General features: G+C 48.0%; 1 protein-coding gene across 11 annotated transcripts in view; it reads left to right on the top strand.

Moving 5' to 3' along the window:
- Window positions 1-23,177, top strand: part of RGS4 (regulator of G protein signaling 4) — a 34,394-nt gene extending 11,217 nt beyond the window's left edge. For 7 of the 11 annotated variants that reach the window (XM_049807359.1, XM_049807356.1, XM_049807354.1 and 4 more), the window contains 6 exons: window positions 11,742-11,924; window positions 13,452-16,144; window positions 18,683-18,787; window positions 19,767-19,828; window positions 20,586-20,752; window positions 21,290-23,177. In XM_049807359.1, coding sequence (XP_049663316.1) covers window positions 16,101-16,144; window positions 18,683-18,787; window positions 19,767-19,828; window positions 20,586-20,752; window positions 21,290-21,541 — 630 coding nt within the window. In that variant the 5' untranslated portion in view covers window positions 11,742-11,924; window positions 13,452-16,100 and the 3' untranslated portion in view covers window positions 21,542-23,177. Of the gene's footprint in view, window positions 1-7,599; window positions 7,745-11,741; window positions 11,925-13,451; window positions 16,145-18,682; window positions 18,788-19,766; window positions 19,829-20,585; window positions 20,753-21,289 lie in introns of all 11 variants that reach the window. The other 4 variants (XM_049807355.1, XM_049807352.1, XM_049807357.1 and 1 more) reach the window with 4 other exon arrangements.
- The last annotated feature ends 48 nt before the right edge of the window (window positions 23,178-23,225 follow it).

Below are 23,225 nucleotides of genomic sequence, written 5' to 3'. Positions count from 1 at the left end.
TTCTTCTGGGAGCAACTGTAGAGGCAACGACCAAACAAAATGTGTGTTGTATCATACTGGCAGGAGAAAAGTTGACCATTCTCTGAGAGTCTTGCTGAGAAATAGAAGCCTTCATCAACAATGACTGACAGCCATCACTGGAGGAGACCCATGGTCTACCCATTAAAAGTGTGTCCTTCTCAAGCCTTTTCTCTCAGGCTATGGTTCAAAAATATATATGATAACTTAAATGAAATTTAAGCAAATGTGTAGATTCATTGCTGAGTAGGAATGAACCTAAGCACATATGATTTTATAAAATAATTGAATTGAATAGTCTTTAACTAAAAATGGCCAGGCAATTAAATAATTTAATAAAAAAGCTTATTTAATTTGAATTTGCTCTGAGTAATGGCTTACACCTTCAAATTAAAATATCAATAGGATAGCAATCACTAGTTTTGCATTTTTCATTTTAGAAACATTACTCTATTTGAACTTTAAAACCCTTACAGCTCTAATACAATTATTACACGCTAGTCAAGTTTTAATGCCTTATTATATCCTAACACTGACAAATGCAAAAGAAATTCACCTTGACTCTCAGCAGCTTGTGTTTGGACCTGATTTGTTTCTGAATGCAACAGCTCCTTGTTTCAAGCCCCTCGAAAACCTGGCCCTAGGCAGGGCTGCAGCCAGCCACTTCACAGGGAGCCTGGGCCAGCGCTAGCCAGGGCCCCCAGGGGACAGCAGGCCATCAGAACTCACTGATGGCCACAGGACCATCTACGGTTGCTGCAGATGCTTGGACTGTGTAGATCACCAGGTCTCATCCCACGGACCTTTTGGAGCATTTGTTTTTCAAGAGTTTATTCCTCTACTAAGAGAGGATTAAGAAAATGAGAAAGACTGCTGAAAATGTAGGTGTTTAAGATAGGAAATAAGGTCTGGCAGCAAAAATCATAATTATTTTCTTAAGCATAAAAAATGAAAATAAAATTTAAAAAATGGCCATATGATAGGTTCAAAACCTAATTCATCGTGGAATTTCTGGCAGCAAAATGTGCCTCCCGCTTAAGGTGTTTGGTATGCAGAGAGGAAAGTTTAGAGAGCTTGAAATTACCTGCAACACAGCACTAGACATCCAAACAAGTCATTATTGTAGATGGTTTCCTGGTAGCATAAAGAAGCAAGAAGGAGCCAGGGCTATTTCAGAGCAAAGCTGAAAACACTAATTGACTTTTACTCACTGGGAAAGAAGATGTAGCATGACAAATGGCTTTGTGGTTTGAATCATTAGAGACTGAGGAGAGAGTTACTGGCTAATGGGACTCTACTGGGCAGAAATGGCTCTGTTAGGATTGCTGTGAACAATTTCCAAGATGTGCTCGCGAAGCACAGGAGGATTCAGCAGGAACCAGCTGACACTGCGTGGCCATGCAGAAAGCAAGGCGGCAGAGGGACGAGGCTAGAAAGGATCAGAGAAGAACTGGGCAGCACCTGATGGTTGCCTTCATCTCTGGGATGAGCAGTGCTGTGCAGCTCTTCCTGGGGAGGGCAAAGATGGCTCTGCCCATCTGAGGAGCAGGCTCAGAGGACAGATGTGGTGTCAGAGCCCTGAGGGCACCAACAGGCCGGTTGCCCTGACCAGCCTCACCTGGGCCCCCACCCCATACCCTCTGCTCATGGACAAGGAGCTCTATTTAAACTCAGGCCTTTGTCCCCAGTTCTCTTCTGTCCTATGTTGTAAGTAGGTCTACCTCCAACTCCATCTTGTGCTGCTCCTGATAGGGCTCCCTGAATGTCCCCTGCCCTGATCCATCCTAGGGCTGTGGATGGGCCATTAGTTGGTCCCTGTGCAGATGCTATGGGACAGTGCCCCTCAGTGAGGGCACTGCCTCTGCTGGGGTCATCCTCAGCTCCTGGCTTGTCCCCATTTGTGGAGCATCTCCACTCCTGCTACTTCCTAACATGGCATATTTTGCAGTGGATCCTCCTGAGAAGATGGCTGGAAGTCTGATGAGCTGCAAGGTGGCCACCAGACAAGCTCTAAGAAGAAGGAGCTCCTCTTCTGTCTTGTGGCCTGTCTTCTGGAGGAGAGATGCCTTCTGGCTACAGCAGTCAAACACATTTATTTGTTGAATAATAAGGTGTGAATCTAGTGCTCTTTATTTCACATCATATGCATCAGTGTTTTTTCTAGCTGCTGGAAGAAGTGAGCTCAGAAATAATCCCAGGGTCAGTTTTCTAACATTAGACTGGAATTGTCTTTATTTACTTTTACAAACTTGGCCAATGCTCAAGGCCCTCTAATGTTATGCATTCTTCAGTAAACACAATTAACTGGAAACTCAGAAACACTGATATCATCTTTTCCCTTGGGACTGGTCACTGTGAGCTGCTTTCTCCAGCCAGAAAATCAACTTCCTTTTCCCCAGGGCTGCAGAGTAGGTGGAAATCCATTTAGCTAAAAAAAAATTAAAAAATAAAAAAAAATAAAAAGTGAATAGGTTTGATGATGCAGCCTAGCTTGGCTTACTGCAGTGGTCAAAGGGCAGCACAGCTTGATAAGACTTGGGAAGGTCTGGATTGTGAAGGGCAGCTGCATTTCCTGCGTTGAAGACAGGTTGTACAGAACCAGTGGGTCCCTGCTATTCAGCAGTGGTTCTGTGTTTGTCCCTGAGGCAGATAGGTGGGATCATTAGGAGCAGGACATGCTGTGCACCCAATATTTAACCAAAAACCTTACATGTGGGTATCAAAGCTGAACTTTAGATTCCTGTTTTATTACCTCCTCAATATGCCCTTGCTGAGGGAACGCAGGAAGGTCACCTAGAGCCTCACCAATGTCCAAGGCAGAGGCAAATAAACTACATTTGTAGTAGAAGCTTTTCTAAGTGGTGTTACAAGCCCTTCCCCAGATGATCCAGTCTAGTACTTCATGATCTTAGAGCTGGAAAAATCTTGTCTGCTGTCTAATCTAGTCCTTATTTGCTGTAATTCAGGACAAACATTTCTTGTCTTTAACCAGCATGGACACACTGAACAGTTTATCATCTTCTTCTCTGTAACTGCAGCCTTTTATGGATGTGACATTTAGGTACTTCATGTATCATTACCCGGTGTCCCTTTGGTCTGCTCACTTCTAGATTGAACAAACTCTCCGTCTTCCGTCTTGCCTTGTAGTTCTGTGATCTGGACTCTCTCCAGTTGGTCTACAGCCATCTTGAAGAGCAATACCCATCTTCTAAGCTCTTACTGAACATCTGAATGAGGCAGAGCATATTGATTATCCCACATAGACATGTATAAGAGATTTGTAACAGAAATAGTAAGGTTGAAGTGAAGTCTGAATTGAAATGTGTGTGTAAACAATGGGGGGAAAGCAACAGAACGAGGATTGAAAGAATGACCTGTGCTGATAATGTAGAGCACTGCTCCCAGAACCAGGTTCCTAGGATGCCATTCCTCGTTATAAAACTGAAGAATGTGTTTATGGCATGACCAAAAGTCCTGCACTCTGGTAAGGTCACAGCACAGACAAGTCATCAGCAGAAGACCCCACATCCTGCCCAGAGAATGGCATTGAGGTTGCAGCAATTCACATACCATTGCTTCTCCTGACAGGCAACCAGGAAAACAAACGTGTCCAGACTAGGAGAGGCAGGTAATTCTAGATCTGAAAAGTTTAGCCCATGCTGTTGGTAGCAAGAAGGGCATTGTATACGGCTTCATCCTGGCTGCCTGGCTTTCTGCACCTCCTGCGCCTTACCCTGCCCTCAGCAGCCTTTGCCTTCCATTTCTCCAGCAACACCAGGCTGCCCCAGCCTTTGCTGTTTTGTCTGTACTTCCAGGTCTTTTGTTCTTTGGTCTCTGTTGCTCCTCCCCTGTAGTCTGTCACCTTTCTTGTTGGTCTTGCAAACCTTTCATGCTGCTGCTGCATCCAAGCTGACTGTTTTTCTCCCTGGCTGTTCTAAATTCACAGCTACCTGCTGTCCTGTGCTTTTGGCTGTGTAGTCTTAGTCCTGCTTCGTAGTGCATAGTGATCCCAGGCTGGTGGCTTTTTACCTCCTGGGAAAAACTTTATCTGCTTAGCCATGTACTTGATTGAAAGCCTCTGTATCTCATCCATTCACACTACACTGACCTTCAGCAGACTGTCTGTGTGGACAGCACACTCTGCTCTCCCCACCCTTCATTCCCTGTGCAGGATTGTTCATGTTACAATTCTCCATGCTTTACCTCATTACCAAGTCTGTGTTTACACTGCTTCTGAGCTCGGTACTGCTCGATTCAGTACTGCTCTTCCATGGCTGAGTATTTGGAGATTCTGGACTGATTAGGAAGTGGGAGGGTGTCTCCACCCAAGCCCCTTGGAGGTCTGATCTGATGTACTTGCAGCTAAACAAAGTATTTGCTTCACTGAATTGTAAACTCTGGGTAATTGGGCCAGTTAGTTCATCAGCGGAGGTTGGCTGAGAATTCATGTTTCTGCACCAGTACTGAAACAGGTTTCCTGAAAATACATTAGGAGCTGCAGAACACAGAATAGGGCTGGATAAAAATTGGATGGACTCTTGGCTGGGAATAACTTCTACGTCCCTATATAATAACACCTGAGGGTGTACTGTAGGTCAGTTTGGGGTTCAGGGTCTGTTACTGTTTTGTTGTGATATCAAGCAGATATTGTTAGACTGGAGATTTGCTGTAAGGCTCTGTTGATCTCAGGCTGGGGCTAGCATATCTCCCCTCCCCCCCCGCCTCCACCGAACAACTTCAGGCAATATATGAAAGGGAAATTGAAGAGAAAAAAAAATAATAACCCGTCTGCTCTTAGAGCTGTCCCCATTCCACTTCCAGCCTCTGCTGCTCATTACCTTGTGTGACTCATACAGAACAAAGACAAGGAGAATTTTAGAGCTAATTTCTTTAAAATTTGAGCCCACTTTGGTCTCTGCTGCTGACAAAGTCCAACCTGCTTCCCCTACTGGACTGATGGGTTTTGGACCAAATGCACATATATTAGAGAATTTAAAAAGCAGTAAAACAGCACAGCAGGATTCAGCCTCTATTATCCAGGAGCCATAAGTAAAGGCCATCCACAGCTGGATGCAGGAAAATGGAGAAAAACAGAAGCAAACCCCTCTCCTGTCAACACCAGATTTCATACAGTGGAGTAACTGCTAAACTCAGCACTATCACGTTGATGTACCTTGGCTATGAAAGTACATGATGTGGGTGTCATTTGTTGACAGTGTCTGTTCCTTCCTAGTATGAGCATCATGGTGTGCAGTCCTTCTGACAGACCAGCCTTGGGGATGTGGCACCAGGCCAAAGATGCTAAACTGGAATATGCTGGGCCTAGGGCAGTGAGTTCAGTGAGCAGGAGCAGTCTGAGCTTTCATGAGAAATACCTTGAGCCATGCTTTCAGGGGTTATGGCACTGCTTGAGCAGGTGATGGCCCTTGGTCCCACTCTTTTCTCCATGACTTTTTTTACTTTTTGTGATTGGGACGCAGCTGGCAAGACAGGTGGCCTCTGTGCCTCCTGGCTTACTTCCTTCACATCTCATTGATCAGAGGCTGCTTCAGGAGTTGCTCATTAACGCTCGAGAAAAATCTTGTTGGAACACAATTTTTGCTTGATACAGAAAGTGTCGCAGTCCTCACTGGGAAGCTGCAACCGAACAGCTCTGCAGACCCATGGAAGCATGCCCAGGATGGTGCCTTTAGATTACTGTAGCACAGAGTCCCTCAGCGTAACAAGGATATGAGCACCCGTATGAGCACCCGTGATTAGCCGAGAAACCAAGCTTGAGGGCTTGTTTTGATTTCTGCTTCAGCCTTCCAGTCTAACACACTTAATGCGCATCAGGGAGCAGGGCAAGGAGACACTTTGTTCTCATATCTTGCAAAGTCAATCAGTTGCATAATATGAATCACAGAGGCAGCAGGAACGTGATCAAGTGCAGAGAAGGGACACATCAAATGCTTTATTATGGCTATGGGGAGGGGTGAGCCAGGCCTCTCTCTACCCAACTTATCTTTCCCAAACTGCCTTTGAGCCTGTTTTGCATCAGCTGCCTGTCACTCTAAATACAGCTCAGACTGCAAGGTAGCTTCCCTAGAGCCCTTGTCTATTAGAATGGGAGAGGTAAGCACCCACAAAAGCCTCCAGAATGATGCGGAGAGTTTAAATTAGCCACTTCCTCCGCATTAGCCTCACAGCGGGGCAGGGATTGCTCAGGGTCTGTGCAGGGCTGCGTGGGGAGCAGAGCGCAGTTAGAGCCAGCGTGGGTGCGAGACGGGTGAGAGACAGCACCAGGGCAGGGTGTCACCCTGGCATGTTGATTCAAAGGGCTGGACTCTGAGGTGGAAATGGCCTTTTTTCTTAAGATAAGGCTTAAACTCAGAGCTCCTGCAGCTTGCGAGCCGGGCCTAGGCAGCTAGTCTGGTGTGGTGCAAATAGGTTTCTTTCTATGTCCCAACCCCATCCTTCTGAAGCTGGGCCGCTGTGCAACCAGGAGTACCTGTCACACCATCCAAAGGAGTGTGAGCACCAGGGATCCAGTCATCATGGTGGCGTGAGCTCTTGGCTGTTTCCCCTCCTCAGCCTTCTGCTTTTCTTTCATCAACAAGTGCTTAAAAATTTTACAAATCCGTAGTGCTTACTCAAAGGTTTAGCTGCAGATGTACTAGCCCACATCAGAAGGGACAGACCCTCTGTGCTGGACAGAAGTGGCAACACCCTAATTGAGGATGAGCCTGAAAAAAGCCATATGTGGTTTTGTCTCTGACATGGAAGAAATGCCTCATTGAAGCTTGATGCTGCCTTAGAAATGACAGGTGACCAGTCTGTTCTTTCCCAGTGCAAAGTTTGATGTGATGGCTTACCAGATGCTCTACACACCTGCTGGCACCTAAGCCCCACATATTTTGGTTGAAGGAAGCAGGGTTACAAGGTAGATAGCAGTGAGATATATTGAAGGGAGAGGGGAAAAAAAGGAATCAAACAATATGAAGCCTTCCAGACATCTGCTACTGTCTTAGGCTATTTCCTTCTTTGCCTAACAAACAGCAAGAGCATTTGCTGTTGAAAGCACGTCTGAAAGCTGTGAGAGCGTATAATGACTGTGAGGGGCTTCTGGGCTTTCTTGCTCCACTCTGTAAATTCATCTTGCATCCTTGTTATATTAGCACTATTTTTATCTGCTCTTATTCAGAACGTAAGTGATTCTCCATCATGAATCTCAAGCACAAGGTAACAATAAAGACAGTTAGGGATGTTGCTGAGCAGAAGGGCCATGCTGGAGGCCTGTGCCTGGCACAGCTCCCCTAGAGATCCTACCACACTGTCCCAAAGCACTGGGGCACTGGTTTCAGCTCTCAGAGACCTCCCTTGCAGGGCAGCAAGGACATTCAGCACGTGCACATGCTCCCTCCAGAGACAGCTGAGTGTCCCTGGAGACCCTTGGCTGCTGGACAGTGTTCCCAAGGATTGTCTTGTCCAGATGCCATGGGATGTGTCCTCCTCTTTCCCATGGCTCATCTCTGGGCCCTCTTCTCACATAGCTTCCTGCCCCCTCTGTACACCACTGACCACTCTTTTCCTCTTTTCCAGCTCTCATGACCCCAGCCTTTCCCATTTTTGGCCAGTGTGGCTCCATCCTATTCCTCAGCCTGGCCTTCCCTCCACAGGCACCCCAAGATGCTGGTGCTAATGGGGCAAGGGAGGAATACACCTGGGGTCTGCTGGCAGCAAAGAGGTAGGACACGTCTCACAGAGCGGAGGTGAATGTAGAGTGCAGTGTGGTCATGGCATGAGGCTATCTCAGTGACAGACGGAGAGGACAAGCAATGCCCGGGGAGGATTTGCTGGCTGACGGGATATTGGGCATGTTTTTACAGGCATTTAGTGCTCTATGTAACAAGCCAGGGTCTGTGCCTGGCAATTCTTTCCAGGTGGGACAAGCCCATGAAATTAGGCTGAGTGGCAATCTCATGTGAGGGGTTTGTGGGTAAAGTTAAGCTGGACTGACTAGGACTGCAGCATTATTTCACAAAACGGAGAAACACAATTTGTCAGTACTACCCTCACCTGAGGCTTGCAATTTCCTATGATGCACAAACAAGATAAACACTCTGTACTTATGGAATATAAAGCACTTTGTACATGGTGGCAGTCAATTTATACCATGATAATGCTGAACAGTACAACTCTTTCCAGAGCCATGCTTGTCTTTAGAGCTAGCTTGTCTCTCCAGTGATCAGAAACAGTACCCTGGATCTGAACATACTTGACCTGAGAACGTCCAGGTCCATAATGTACCTTTGTGGCTTCATCTCTGAGATTATCCAAGGCACCATCACCTTTGATTTTTGCATCATATCCTTGGGACCACAAGTCCTCTGTGGATGGCAGTTCAAGGATTGCTGCAGTAGGTCTTGGGCAGATTCCTGTGTGATCCAAGTGATCCTGTGTTAGATGAGCCAGTTACAGGTTACTGGAGGCTTGATTCAAAACAGGTGTGGAAGCCCATATTTTTTCTTTCTGTGTTGAAACTTATTTCTAGCTGAAACATGAAAGCACAAATGTGCCTTGGGACAACAGCTTGCAGGAGTCTCACCTGCTGAGGCAGTAATTGCAGTCTTTAGCATCCAGCCTGCATCCAGCAAGACAGGTAAACACAGTTTCAGAAGAGGCAATAAGATCTCAGCCACGTGCATCCAGCTGAGAAGTTCAGAAGGATGAAATGTAACAACATGGAGCATTAATTTCTTTTTTGGAAAAAGCAGAAATTTCTAAATGATGAAGCATTAAATGTTGTCACTCTCAGCATGATGCTGTGAGCATCAGCTGCAGGGCACAGCCATGTACCATGTGCCATAGATTTTGCTCACAGCTTGTTCTCTGCTTTTTTTTTTTTTTTTCCTCTGTGGCACAGTGAAGCTCAGGTCTGCTTGGATTTTCAGCATGGCTGCAACATAAATTTTAAACAGCAAGAGGTCTTGGCAAAACAGTGCTCACTGAGCAGTGACTGTTTTCCTGTAGTCTTTGCATGTCTATTATATACTGTATGCATTCCTATGCAATCAGCCTCTGCAGCAAGTGATGTTTTCCCAGTGTAGCAATTCCATATTCTTCCTACACTGGATGTTGTCATTTGCAGTTTCATTCTGTCCAATTTGCCTCCAAGACACAGATGAAGGAACTTCAGGCTAGGATCAACTGTTTTCAGTGCAGTTTCATTTGCTGCTTCCTTTTTGTGATTTCTAAGCTAGCTGCACATCAGGGCTGACTGATCCGTTGAATGAGTTGCCCTTCAGGCTGGGGCCACATCAAGAGCGTTTACTTCTACCCCAAGTCAACTCAGCCGTTGTGTGCAGCAGGCTGGTATCACTCAGTGCTTTTGAATGAATGCTGTTTCTCCGCTGCAGGTGCTTGTCCTTGGTTTTGTGTTTCTTTAGCCTGCAATCATGATGCTCTGCAACCCCATCCGCAGACTTGTCAAACGTGACCTTTTAAATAACTGGCATACCCTTGAGACAGGCATTGACAGATGCTTGCTGCTTCCAAGCTGCCTTTTGTAAGCAGACTTAGAGAATTAAACAACTAAACTGTGACCAGAGCTGTAAGCAACGTGCTTTGGATGCTGAGCCATGACCCCTTTGACAAAACATCCCCTGGGCTTTGCACTCCTGAATAAAGCTCTAGCCTTTGTTCCCTGGCATGGGCCCTTGTGGTATGGCAGCTCTAATCCTGCTCAGCTGCCACTGGAAGAATAAGAGGGAAGGAAGGAAGGAAGGTCCATCTAAGGTTAAGACAGTAGATCTCACTGGATCTGCAGTGACAAAAGATTTAGCCTTGCAGCCTCTAACTTCACATCCTCTAGTAATTGCCTAGGCAGAAGATAGCTCAATCACATTAAAAAGTTGGGCTTTCTAAAGCTGTAGAAAAGAAGTCACTGCACAGCTGGGTTGCTAACGTGCAGAATGCATGATGAGTTGTTTTGCTGTACACTGTACATAAAAGCATCTTAATTTCTGACGCATCCACCCTCCTCCTGCCTCCCTTTATGCCTCCCTCTCCCCTGTACCTTAGGGCACATTCGGGTGAAGCAATTGGCCTGCGAGTGAGAGGTCCCCAGGCGAGGTGTGTGCAAACCACTGACTGTAAGCTAATGCGGTGATGGGCCCACGGGTCAATCTGAGCTGTGCCACCATCGCCCATCACAGCTCCTGTCTCAACAGGGGATTTCCCTGTAAGCTTCAAAGAGTAGGTACAATCAGCTTGCAAAGAACAACATGATGGAACGCGGAATTGTGTGTTTAAATCAACAGCAGCTAAATTTCTGTTATGCTATATCAGGTCAAAATACGGAGTGAAAATACTTAGATCTGGTTGCTGTCAAGGGTGAAATTGTTCACTGTGAGCAGTCATTAGAGCCGCCTTTGTTCAGCAGCAGCAGCACCCAGCTCTAGTGCCCTGCTTCAGCCAGGGTGTGTGGGCTGAGGAGGGGCTGGCAGCACACAGGCAGGACAAAACCAGCTGCTTCACAGCCCCAGGCACGTTTCAGGAACAGAAGAAGCAATGGCAGCTTTGGGGTCTGGCACTGGGAGACTTCCAGAGGAACTGCAGGCAGAGCTGGGACACAGTGAAATCATCTGCTCAGTGTCCCTCGCAAAAGACCACCGAGTGTGTCCCTGTCTGGGGGGTATGCAGCCCTGGGGATGATCTACATGGTTTTATATCAACCAAGTGCAACTGGCTTGCTCTAAGATTCTTGGAGGAATAGGCTAAAGAGTCCTCGGGACAAAGAGTGGTCCTTTTTCATACATTTTAGAATAAAAGGAGACGGAAAGAAAGCCATGCTCTAAGAGGCGGTGAGCTATGTAGTCACAGAGCTATTAACCTTTGATCAGTGCAGAAGCACTATTAGTATGGGCGGTAGCAGACTCATTTGAAAAGGTGGTGATATAATTGATACCAGCTGATGTGATTTAATGGAAAAATAGACCTTTTCTAATGAGCTTAATAGTGCTTTTATGAGGGAGTTGTGGTGGTGAAATAGATTTATAAATGAATATGACTTGCTATCAATATTTGGCTTAAAATGTCATAAAATCCATATTAGATGGACTAAAAGTGGCTAAATGAGACATTTCAAAGTGTTTTTAGTGTTGGGAAAGCATCAGTGAACAGGCATATGTTGGCTTGATTTGTGGTCCAGTGTTATTCAAAACTTTCTTAGTGATTAAGAGGAAATATATAAGGGGCTGTTAAGATGGATGATGAGGCAGAGATTTGGGAAATTGGAAAGCAAATTACTCAAATTACAGCTTTTTCTGTTGTCTGATGCCCACAAACAAGAACAATAGCCAGACCAAAAAAAAAACCACTTATTTCATCAGGAAACCCAAACCAGGAGAAAAAAAAAAAGTCCATTTGGGCTGAACAGAATTCTTCCTTTGATACAAGATGAAATATTTTTTCTGGGTAGTAACAGAAGTAGGCAGCCCAAAAACTGAGGGTTGAAGCAAAGAAAAACCCAGCCAAGCCCCCCCCCCCCCCCCCCCCCCCCCAAATTACTAGGAACTTCCAAGCACTTAGAAATTACAAAAATCCTCTGATGTTGTAGGTGCATGTATAAGTAGAAAACACCTGAGAGCATGAGAAAATTGTACAAGTTGTACGTTTGGTTGTATGAATTGTATGAAGTTGGGGCTAAGGAACGTGCTGAATGAATGTGCTAACATTTACAGAGCATCGCTTCAGAGAGGAGCAGGCTCAGCAAGAAACTATGGCAACAAACCAAAGCTGCTTTGCCTTTAAAAGTTCATCTTCACCTCATCCAAGAGAAGCAGAAAGGTGACTGGGTCAGCCTGGAGGTATATCCACTTGAGAAGGTTTCCATGTGAGCAGCAAATTAACCATGTGGCAGAATGGTGAGTGGTCCCTCTTGTCAGGGTTAATTTGGGAAGAGATGCTCTCTCCTCAAAGGCTGCCTCTGGGGGCTGGTTGGGAGGGCCACGGCTGTGGTCACGCGTGAAGTCAGGCAGTGAATTGCAGAGACATGGGAAAGAATGATTTCCTTAGACTATGCTGTGGGACAACGTTTCTGGGAATCCCAGTGGTGTCTGGGGGACCCTGTGGGGACAAGCGTGGTCTCTCCGTGTGTCTTTTAGAGAGGTCAGGCCATAGTCAGTGCCCTGGGACAGGAAACGTGGCTGCGTGCAGTGTCAGGCACAGGCACGTGCTGAGCTGATTCATCCAAACTCAGACCCAAATGGTCCTTCCAGGGCGCTCTGCTCCCAGCTCGTTAGCCGTAATTCCATCAAAGCGCATGTGTGTGTGGAGATGATGCAGCCCTCGTTACTGGAAGGAAATCTTACCCACTAACGGGTGTACTGGAGAAGAAACCAATGGTGGGTGGTTGCGCTGGAAGAGATTTTGTGCAAAGAGTGCTTGGGGCTGGGGTGTGGGAGAAGGAAATCGGGGAGCTCAGCACAGCTCCAGGCCCCCTCCCCACAGCAGGGCTTGGCACTGGGGCTGCTCATGTGGGCAGAAGTGTCACCAGGGCAGCTCCCCATGCAGGGCTTCTGCAGCCTGGGGCCTTGGGGACTAATGCCACCCTGGCTGGTGCTTCTCAGGGGTGTGGGAGCTGCTCCAGTTCCTCACCAATGCTGTCTGCAGAGCAGATCGGGAACCAGACATGTATTGGGATGGCGATGCCCATGAGAAAGATGAGCAATAACTCTGTGCAGTGTCCCCCTGTGCACCCAGGGGATTTGCCAGCCCCATCCCAAGGTGCCTGACTGGTTTTGTGAGACGTGAAGAGGAGGAAGAGTGGGCTACCATTAGCCTCTGCAAAGCAGACTGGGGAAGGCAGCAGTGACAGGAGAGGCTCTGGCCCAGCAGCACATCCTCACAGCTCCCATGTCATGCCCTTTTCCGTTTCCAGTGACGCAAAGCAGCCGCCTTCCTTGTGTGCTCACGCATCCCACAGCACGCTTCTCTGAGATGGGAAGGGACTGAGGCAGGAGAGCCCTGCGCCGTCAGGAGGGCAACAGCCTGTAGTAGCTCTGGGCAATGACCACCGAAGCAGCGTTCCCCCTGCCTCCTCCTGCAGCCTGCTGCTTGGCTGCAGCTGAGCCGAGGGACACATCCCACACACGCTTGTGTACGGGGGCGAGCACACGTGTGTGACGTTTTTCCCTTGCAGTGATGGTGGGAGGGAAAGCTCCGTTTCATAGCCTTGTCTCCGGCTGCTTGGGGAGGCAGAGCGGGGGATGCAGCAGGGACGAGTGGGTGGGGGAAGAGGGATGCCACGGTGGGAACCTCAGATGTTTAATATCGTGCTGTCTCCTACGAGCCCCTGGGTGCCTCCAAAAGCACCGCATGGCCAAAAGATGTATTGGCCAGGGAGCCCGCACCTCCAGCCCATCCTCACTGCTGATTTCTTCACGCCACAGGTGAAGTGAGCCAGAGGTGACGTGACAGGCGTAACCAGTGGTGTGAGCTGCCGCTTCTCTAACTGAGCACAGCACAGTCTGTACCATGTGAGAAGAGGCCTGACTGTGAAGGGTAAGAGATGGAAGGGGGTACTTTTGTTTGCAGACCAGCTGGAGCAGCTAAGAGGATATTAAACTGCAACAGCAGGGAAACACAGCTTACAGGAGGAACAGTATGCAAACCCAAACTCCTCGCTTGGGGGCCAGACTGAAACAGTCTGTGTTAATGAACTGGAAAAAGGGAAATTTCAATAGCAGCAGTTCTAGCAGTCTGCATACCTAGTCCAGGGAGGATGGTCTTAGTTGCAAAGCCCTTTGGCCTGGTTGTTGTGAAGGCCGTGTTAGAAACTTCTTATTACAGCGTCCTCACACAGAAGTTGAGGAATGCAGAGGTGACTTGATGTTGACAACACCAGCATTTGAGTGTCATTAGAGTCACACAGTGAATGTGCTTACAATCCACAGAGAAGTGTGACATTCCTAAATCTGGTTACATGCCAATTTGCAGAGAAACTGCAGAATTTCTGTGTTCTGCACAGAGGTTCCCTGCCCTAGCAAGCAACCCTTGGGACCTTCCTGAGCCAGGAGGTCAGGCTCTGGCTGCCAGGGTTAGGGTTAGGGTCAAGGTTAGAGCTGTCAGTTTAGCCAGATGAGCTCTTGAATTGCTTGAATAAATGTGCTGCAGTTGCCCACGAACAGCAGTAATATTACACAAGTTTGAGATTAAAATTAAATTAATTAAATTAAATATTTAGCAATTAATTAATTAGTTACATTTTTTCCCGTTGGCTATATTCAGCCCTTTGGCTTCTGTCCTCCCCAAAGAGAAGACATCAGAGAGCTTTGGCACCAACTCTGCGAGTGCTCAGTTGCTTCCTATAGATCCACCCAAGTCCTGGTAACTCACCAACTCCAAAAACACAAGGGGATTCACTCAGTTAAAGTTTTACACTGCCCTGAGCTGGAGCTGACTTTTAGTCCAAGCAGCACAGGACCTGCATGCATGTTGCCTCAGGTTTGCCAACTGGACAGTCACATTCGTACAAAAGCATTTTAAAGTTAATTAGAGCCTTGCCTTTCAGCACAGTTAATGATCTGAGAAGATGCAGTATGCCAAGGCAGATAAACTAGTCTGGGATTTGGGTTGTCTGTGCTGCTGGCTGTAGACTCTAGACACACAGGAAGGAAAAGCTCACCCTGCAACTTCTGCAGGTTGTGGGCAAAGCATTTGAAGGTTTCTGGGGAGAGGGTGTGCAGCAGTGGGTAGCGTGGGCAGACAGCTTGCTGCTGAACTGAAGCTTCTTTATTTCACAGCAGGAGCAAAACTTGAAGTGCAGCAGACCATATGCATGTCTGTCTGCTCAAAGCTTTCCCCTCTTATAATGATCGTACAGGCTGTGCTGAGCCACAGCTCAATAAATATCAGCCAATTCTCTCTCTCCAGAGTGACAATTGCCTTCTGCACCCTCCAAGGGCTGAGGACAAGTGGTGTAGCTGGAGTCATTCTGCTCTCCTGCGGGACTACAGCAGAGCCAGGCAGTGCAGTCACCACCAAACATCCCCACAGCCAGGTGGTGTTTCATGGCTTCATCCTTTAGCACAGAGTAGCCTCAACACTGCCACAAAGTCCTCTCTGGGAAGGCAGTTATACGTATTGTTTTAATTAATCATCTTCCCTTGGAGACTTGGGGACTCCCGAGTCACAGGGTCTGGCTTTTAATTAGAGGTAAATGCAAATGGAGAAGTAAGGTATTACAGTGATACCCATATACCTAAGGCAGCCGTGTTGTCAGCCTCCTGTCTTTCCTTTTCCTACACATATACATGAGCTGTCCCCAAATATGTGTGTGCTGGGATGCACACATTTTATATTCCAATAGTGATATGCCCCTCAGAGGGTTTTTTTCAGCCTCACCAAAGGCATATATCCACATGCCTCTAGAATAAAACAGGACAGTCTCATCTGCCTGGGTAGTTCCCTGGTGAATTTCCATTCTTTCCTTAGAGCTCCGGTTTCTCCATTTGTTGGGATTACTGTAACCTTTTGTGTTCAAAATTATCGTCCCTTGTTTGCCCCAGGTTGCTTTAAATAGAAGGGGAAAATGAACAGAGGAGATTAAACAGAGGAGATTTGCTGGAGGAACGAGCAAAGCTCATCTCACTTCTCAGAATTGATTCTCTGACCCTTTTTACTGCCTGTGCCCCTTTGAAAATCTCATCCAGCTTTTATCTGAACCGTTCCACCTTTTGCAATAGAGGAAAGCCCCTGAAGCTTTTTCCGTCCTTTTAAAAGAATCCACCTCTGCAGCCAGACACCAAGCTTAATTTCTGGTAAGGTTTTGAATCCCACTCACTCCTTTGTCTTGGCTTGTACGTCAGCCTCTTCCTCTTGGGTGGGCAAAAAGGGGACGGGTGCTGCTGCTGTGCTGACTCCTCACTGGGTCACCCAGTGCTGCTGGGCTGTCTGGGCTAGGCTATAAAACAGAGCCAAGGCAGCTCAGCTGGCTCAGAGACGAGACTGAATTCTGCAGACAGCGAAGGACCCGCACGCAGCCTCTGCCGGCTCCTGCGTTGTTTTTCCTGGAATACAGAACCGACCTCGGGAGCAAGATGTGCAAGGGACTCGCTGCACTGCCAGCCACTTGCTTAAAAAGGTACTGTTTATTTCTGAGCATCTGCTAATGGTCTTGTTAGTCTGGAGATACGCTGATGTATTGCACTTTGTGTGAAGCAGAAGTGGCAGATTCCGCTGTGATTCTTGTGTAAGATTACGTACAAATGATTGCTTACAGGCTTTTTTTTTTCCCCGTCTGTTAGTCAGAAGCAGAATGCATAAAGGATTTGTACTGAGCTGTGGGAACTCTAAACCTATCCTTCCCATCAGCAAAACAAGCAGCTCTTAGCATTGCTGTGTTTTGATATTCCTGTCATCTGCTTCTGCCACAAGCTTTGCACCCCTTTTCTCCTCTGAATACTTCCGCTGCTGAATTTTCTTGTCTTGATTTTTTTTTGAGGGGGAAGCAAGGCAGACGGGATATCAAAAAGATTGAGGGTCATTCTCCAAAATGCATCCCAGATGCAGAAGAAACCCAGCCTGGCAGGACCAGAGACCTGGCTGTAGGCAGGGATGCGGGCCAGCCCAGGGCACCGCAGATCTGGATGCGGCATCAGCCAGCGTGGGGTCAGCCTGTATCCCCTGGCTGTGTACTGATGCTGAGGGGCTGGGTCAGGCTCTACCCTTGATCCACAACTCTGTGGGGCTGCTGGGGGGCTGGCCATACCCCTGTTGTGCGGTGCCGGTCAGGATGGGCTGAGCTGTACCCCTGCCGTGGGTGCAGGATCTGGCTGCGCCCTGGTGTGCAATACCAGCCAGGCACCCCTCATGCTGGCCTGTGCACCCCCAAACGTGCCCTCAGCGGCACAGCCCAGCATGAGGGGGGTCTCTATGCCTGCAAGGGGGCCACGAGCCCTCCTGCAGGGGTGTTACTCCATTTCAGGTGTTGTGGGGCCTGGGGACCCCCAGCAGGGCAGTCCAGCTCCCCAGAATGGCACTGGCCACACAAAACTCCCTGCTCATCCAGCCCATGCAAACTTGCAGGGGTCTGATGGCGCAGCGCTGTCTTTCTGGCCGCTCATGCCTTCAGGAGCGCTCCTGAGGCTGCTTCCCAGTGGCTGTGCAGTGGGAGAGGGTTGGGAAAACACGGACTGAGACTCAGCCTGCTCCTGCCTGGGAGAAAAAGCTCCCGGATCATGGTGGTTTTGAAAACAAGTGCTGAAAATGTGAGGAAAAATATTGACACACACACACCCCTCCCCATTTGCAAGAACATTTGATGGGGGAAATAATAAAAAAAAAACAACAAAAAATTGACAAAATGCAAAGGAAAAAATGTTCACATCTTTTAACCACCTCTGTCCAGGATTCGCAAGAAAGTCCCTCTCTCCCAGAAAGTTGCAAGCAGCAGTCTTGTTTCCTCCTGCAGACCTGAGCAGTCTCCTTCTGGGGGCAAGTAGCATGAGAGAGCGAGGCAGACCGAGTCTGGCAGCACCGAGTACCCGATGTCTGCCTGGGCAGGGCCTGGATGTTGGCTCTTGGTCACAGGCACCCAGCTTTACAGAAGCTGTGGGTTTTCTTCACTCTCACCCTCGTGCTGGAGTTGTTAAGGAAACATTTATGAGCACAAGCAAGCAGTGAGATAAGATATGGCCGGGACCGCTGACAGGGTGCTACGGCTAGAGCAAAGAGCAGTGCTGGGAGGCTGAGCAGCTACTGGAGCTCAGCCCTGCAGCACAACCTCTTGCTTTTTTCCAGTCTCTGGTATGAGGAGCAGGAGAAGAACTTCCTCCTTATACTGTTGTTGCACCCTGCGGCAGGCCAGGGCTTGTACCCCTGAGCAAGCAGGACTGATTTACCCACGCCCTCATTCTTAAACTGGAAGGAAATCCAGAGAGACGCTGAGGCCAGCAGCAGCTGCATACCTAGATGATGTTGCTGTCAGGCAATGATTGTCCTGAGTATGCAGGAAAGCAGAACAAAATTAAGCATGCATCCTTGTAGGAGCTTGCTGTGGAGCAGGGGAGTAGCTTGCAGTCAGTGTGGGCTGGTTGTGGTGAAGCTCCTGATTCATCCCCTGATCTCACCCCACGGTCCTGCTCTGAGTCCTTTGCTTCTTCCCTTTCCCTCTATGTCACAGGCAGCTGCTTGGCGGGGTGGCCTGGCATGGCCATGCTGTTCCCATAGCTGGGTGAGGAGGTGGGGAGATGGCAAGGGCTGCAGGAAAGGATTAGTAAGGGTGTAAGAACCAGACACTGGCCGCTGGGCAAATCTGCTTGAGGAGAAGTGACACATTTACAGCATGGTGATGCCTTTCTATCACAATATTTTAACTGTAAGCAAACAGTAGGAAAACAGCAGCTTTTCCCCCTTTGCCAGCCCTGCTTCCAGGCTGATGACCTTCTCAGCAAGCAAATGGTGCTGTTGAACATGAAAAATGACTTATTCGACTTTGTTGTATTTGTCTAGTAACAGAAATGTGCCTTATGTGAGGAGTCAAAAGTCAGCACTGGAGTCACTAGCAGTGACCTGCATTTGTGTCACTGAGTAATGCTGAAGGAGCTTATTGCAGGTGAGAAGGCTGCAGAGGGAGTTGTAACACACGATATTCATCTTGCTCTTGAATTGTTTCTTTCAGTGCCAAAGACATGAAGTATCGTCTGGGCTTCTTGCTACAGAAGTCAGACTCCTGTGACTACAGCTCTTCGCAGGGCAAGAAGGAGAAAGTATCTTCAAGCCAGAGGTAAGAGCAGATGCTGTGATGTGGGTAAACTCTGGCTGGCTGCAATGTGTTGTTTACTCCTTTGCTGAGCTGAACTTCATTAGCGTTTCTGCTGCTGCTTCCCAGTAACACCTGAACACCTGTGTGTTTGAATCTAGTGTGGCAATATAAGTCCTCGGGTATTGATAGTCCCTTTCCATGAAGAAGGTTGAACTAGAGGTCCCTTTCTGCCAACACTTCTGTGATTCAATATGCATGTGCACATGGAAAGACTTGTGCAGTCTCCTGCGCAGGGGAATAATGCCATCACAAGACCCAGTGTGACTTGACACATTGCAGAATCAGCATCGCTGTCTCTTTGAGTTGGATTTGTGTGATGGTCCAGCTGCACAGAGGCATTGGCACAGAAAACAGAGAGAGCAGCCTGTCAGGGTATCACTGCTCTCACTGAGGTGCAAGTAGATGGTGTCCTTTCCAAGGAGGACTCCAAAGGCCAAGGTATGCTCCTGGACTAGATGAGCCTAGGATAATCTGGTATGGTAGGGGGAATGAATGCAGGATGTGTTACCACGTTCCCAATGTGTTTCTAGTTCCCGTGTTACTCTCTCTTCCATATAGCTACTGTTCCCCTGACAGGTTAAAGAATTCAGCCCTTTGGAGTTCACTGCTATGACTCATAAAAGCGACTCCAGGTCTGTGCTCCAGCAAGAGATGCAGCCAGTCACAAAATAAACACAAAATCCCCAACAATTTTTCCAGGAAAATTCCTTTCCAGCCCATGGCTGGTGATGGAGATTGCAAACTGGAACTTCTGTAGATTAGATCTGGGATCCCAGGGGTCTCTGTAAAGCAAGCAGACACTTCCTTCTTGGTGTCTCATGTATGCTCTTACAACAATCAGAGAAAGATTTTCTAATGGTGCTGAGCAAAAAAACCCAAATTTGTCCTTTCTGTACTCCCCTTAAATCTTCCCTATGTTTTCCCCTTTGTCTCCTTTTAGGGTTAGCCAAGAGGAAGTCAGAAAATGGGCAGACTCTTTGGAAAACTTGATCCATCATGACAGTAAGTAAAGAGAGCCCTTTTGCTGCCTGCAGAGTGTGTGTGCTGCGAGCAGTCCCTGGAGGGGGTATGGGACGTTATCTTAAGTCTCTTAACAGCACACAGTAGCTGCTTTGGCGACATAGGCCTCTGGGAGGGGTGGTGAAGGGTCCTCTTGGTCAGATCCAAGGGACAATGCCAATGTATCATGGTTGAGGCTTTGACCTACTGCTGAGCTGTCCCTTTCATGAAGGCAACTGGTTTAGCCCCTGTGCAGAGAGAGGGCAAGACTGCGGCACACAGTTAACAGTGGGTTAAACAAGAACCAAAAAGTGGAGAAACTGTTTGCAGCTGAGCCCATGGGAGACTTTGTCTTCCCATCGGTTCCAGGCTACATTGATGTCCTTGAGGTTTCTTTTGCACTGTTCCCATGGCCCGAGACTCTGCGGCGTGTGTTGGCTGCCTCTTCAGGGCCTCCTGGGAGCGCGTGAGTTGCTTGTGTTCTCCTGGTTGAGACAGCGAAGGTCACAGTGGGGGGGCAGGCAGCTGAGGACCCATGTGTGACATCCCCATGGGGCCTGTCTTGATTTCCAGCCTCCCTCGGCATGCATGAGCGACTGCCGTGGAGGCAGGCAGCCATCCTCACTGCTAGCCCCAGGGGAGCTGCTCATTCAGCTCTGGGAAGTAGAACACAGAATTGCTGTTTACTGGGGTTCATGGGGATCGCTATCCAGGAACCAACTCTCTTACCTGATTTGGTTTTCCTCTAAACAATCTGTAGGAGGACTGGCTGCTTTCCGTGCTTTTCTCAAATCTGAGTACAGTGAGGAAAACATCGAGTTCTGGGTCAGTTGTGAGGACTACAAGAAAACCAAGTCACCAGCCAAGCTCAGCCCCAAGGCCAGAAAGATCTATGATGAGTTCATCTCAGTGCAGGCAACAAAAGAGGTATGTGCACAGAACATTTCTTGGGCAAATGTATTACCCTAAATTCTGAACCAGGCCAGCAGCACAGGGAAGTAGAGATTGGTAGTTTCACAAGAGTTGCAGGATGCTGCTTCTCTGCTAGTCAGCAAGGAAACAGTGTCATTTTTATTGCTTTCGTATTAAACTTGGATAGAGAGAAAGTGGGTTTAGTTACAACCATGTGGCCATCCCACGTGCACACTCAAATGGGAGAAGCCCAAGAAGACTGTGATTCCTGGTGTTCCAGCTGCTCCCATGCAGTTGTTTGAGATTCCTGGCTGGCTGCATCCCAGAGACATATGTGTCAGTCTCCCCTGACAGTTCATCTGGCAGCAGAGATGCGTTGGTATCCAGCTGCACAGATTCTGCCAAGGCTGTAGGGTGTCAAACACCCATTTTGGACAACTGCCCACCAAGGACAGCTGAAGCACACTTGGTGGAGAGACGCTTCGATTTTCCCTTACCTGTGCTACCCACTTCTGGGACAGATCCTACTTACAATGTCCCTTTGGCCCACAGGTGAACCTGGATTCATGCACACGGGAGAAGACGAGCCACAATATGTTGGAGCCTACACTGTCCTGCTTTGATGAGGCTCAGAGAAAAATATTCACCCTCATGGAAAAGGATTCTTACCGCCGTTTCCTCAAGTCCTCCTACTACCTGGACTTGGTCAGCCCACCTGGTGCTGGCTGTGGGCCTGAAAACTGCAAAAGAAGCCACACTCACACCTTAGACTGCAACTCTAACATCATCTCTCAGTGCGCCTGAACCTGTACCAAGGCAGGAGCAGGCTGGGCTCTTGCAAGAATATACGGCAGCAAAAGCATTCATTGGCATGAAGCAACAGAGCTGTCTCCAATAGCTGTCTAATGTCCCAGTTGTATCCCATGTCATGCAACAGCCGGCATTTGTAACCCAAACCAGGCTCAGTTTGTGTAGCAAACCCTCCTCTGACTCCATCAGTGTAGGAGCCCTGGAGTCTGTGTCTGACATGAAAGCTGGGTGCAATCATTGCATGTCCGCTGTGTTTCTGGCGAGCCCTGCAAGCCCAGGGGGGTGGTGGGGGAGCACAGGCTCAGACCCAGCACTACCCACCGAGGGACCAGGCTTGCAGCGTTGCGATGTGACACCTAGCAAGGAGCAGGGGAAAGAGGAAGCCAAGGGAAGCGTTGGGGACTGTGGTCTCCCCTTTCTAATTGGCAAAAGCTTAAACGGAAAGGACTTTCTGTGGTCCTTAGCTGTTCACATAGCTCCCAAATGTCTAGGCTTTCAGTAGTATTTGCTCAGAACTTGGGCTGTGCTGCGTTACCGTAATCAGTCGTAGGGAGAGCTCCTACTCTTTTTTGAAGGGAGACCAAAACTTTTCAGACAAACAGCCTCCCTCGATCACCACAGCCACAATTGCAGGGAAGCTCTCCCCTCCAGCTGCTTCTCCCTCTGTAGCATCTAGTTTATACTGGCCAAGGATCTTTCCTAGGGCTTTATGGAGCTATTATTTTTGGGGGAGGTTAATTATTTCATATATTATTAACTATGTCCTTCATGCTCCCAGGTTAAATACTGTAGCTGAGCAGAACAGAAACATGTTCTCTCCCAGTCTTGACGGGTGTATATTACTGACGCTGGGAGTGCCATTTGGATTCAGGCTTGTCTGCCCTGGCTTGTATGGAGCAGTTTGTGAGGGAATAGGACCACAACAGCTGGGGAGGAAAGGACCTGCTTAGGAGTACTTGAGAAAGTCTGTCTTTTTTTTTTTTTTTTTTTTTTTTGATGTTATTTGTGTGAGGTTGTATTTCAGTAGTAGCGTGACTCACTTTTTTCCTGAAGATGGTAGGAGGAGTGTGTCAGTCTCATTACTGCTCCTGGGCTTTGCTGGAAGGCAGCTTACTTTTAATCACTGCAGTTAGACATGGCCTTCACTGGGGGCTTCGGGACTGGCACTGACCTGCAGTTGGAGGCACAAGAAATAGATGCAGGGCTTGCTGTCTTGGGCTGCAGTACCAAGTATCACACTCTCCCCCAGCCCTTGGTCTCTCCTTAGTTGGATATTGCTGCTCTGACAACCGTGTATTCCTCGCTCTGCATCCCAGTCCAGACAACAGTTCTCATACCGGGCTTTTGACATGGCAGGAGGAGGTTGTGGTTCTCCGTTAGGCACTTCCAGGCCCACAGAGAAACATCTCTTTTAACATTTGCTTTATTTTCTATTTATTTGATTGTACTGACATATACCACCCTGCATGTTCAGCTAAGAGACGGAGAGGCTTGCTAAAGCTCTGAACATGGCCAAGCATGTGGCTATGTTTTGTTTTCCCCTGGTACTGGGAACTCTTGGTAACTATTGCAAAAACTGTATTGATATTGAAATAATGATGAATACATTCTAAATAAAAATGTTTGCATTAGTCCCTTCTAAAATGCCATTGTGTGAACCAAAGAAAATGCACAGAGA

The sequence above is a fragment of the Accipiter gentilis genome, chromosome 8, assembly GCF_929443795.1.
Source record: "Accipiter gentilis chromosome 8, bAccGen1.1, whole genome shotgun sequence".
NCBI lineage: Eukaryota > Metazoa > Chordata > Aves > Accipitriformes > Accipitridae > Astur > Astur gentilis.
Note: the sequence above shows the minus strand (reverse complement) of the source record. Positions and strands in the feature narration are given on the sequence as shown.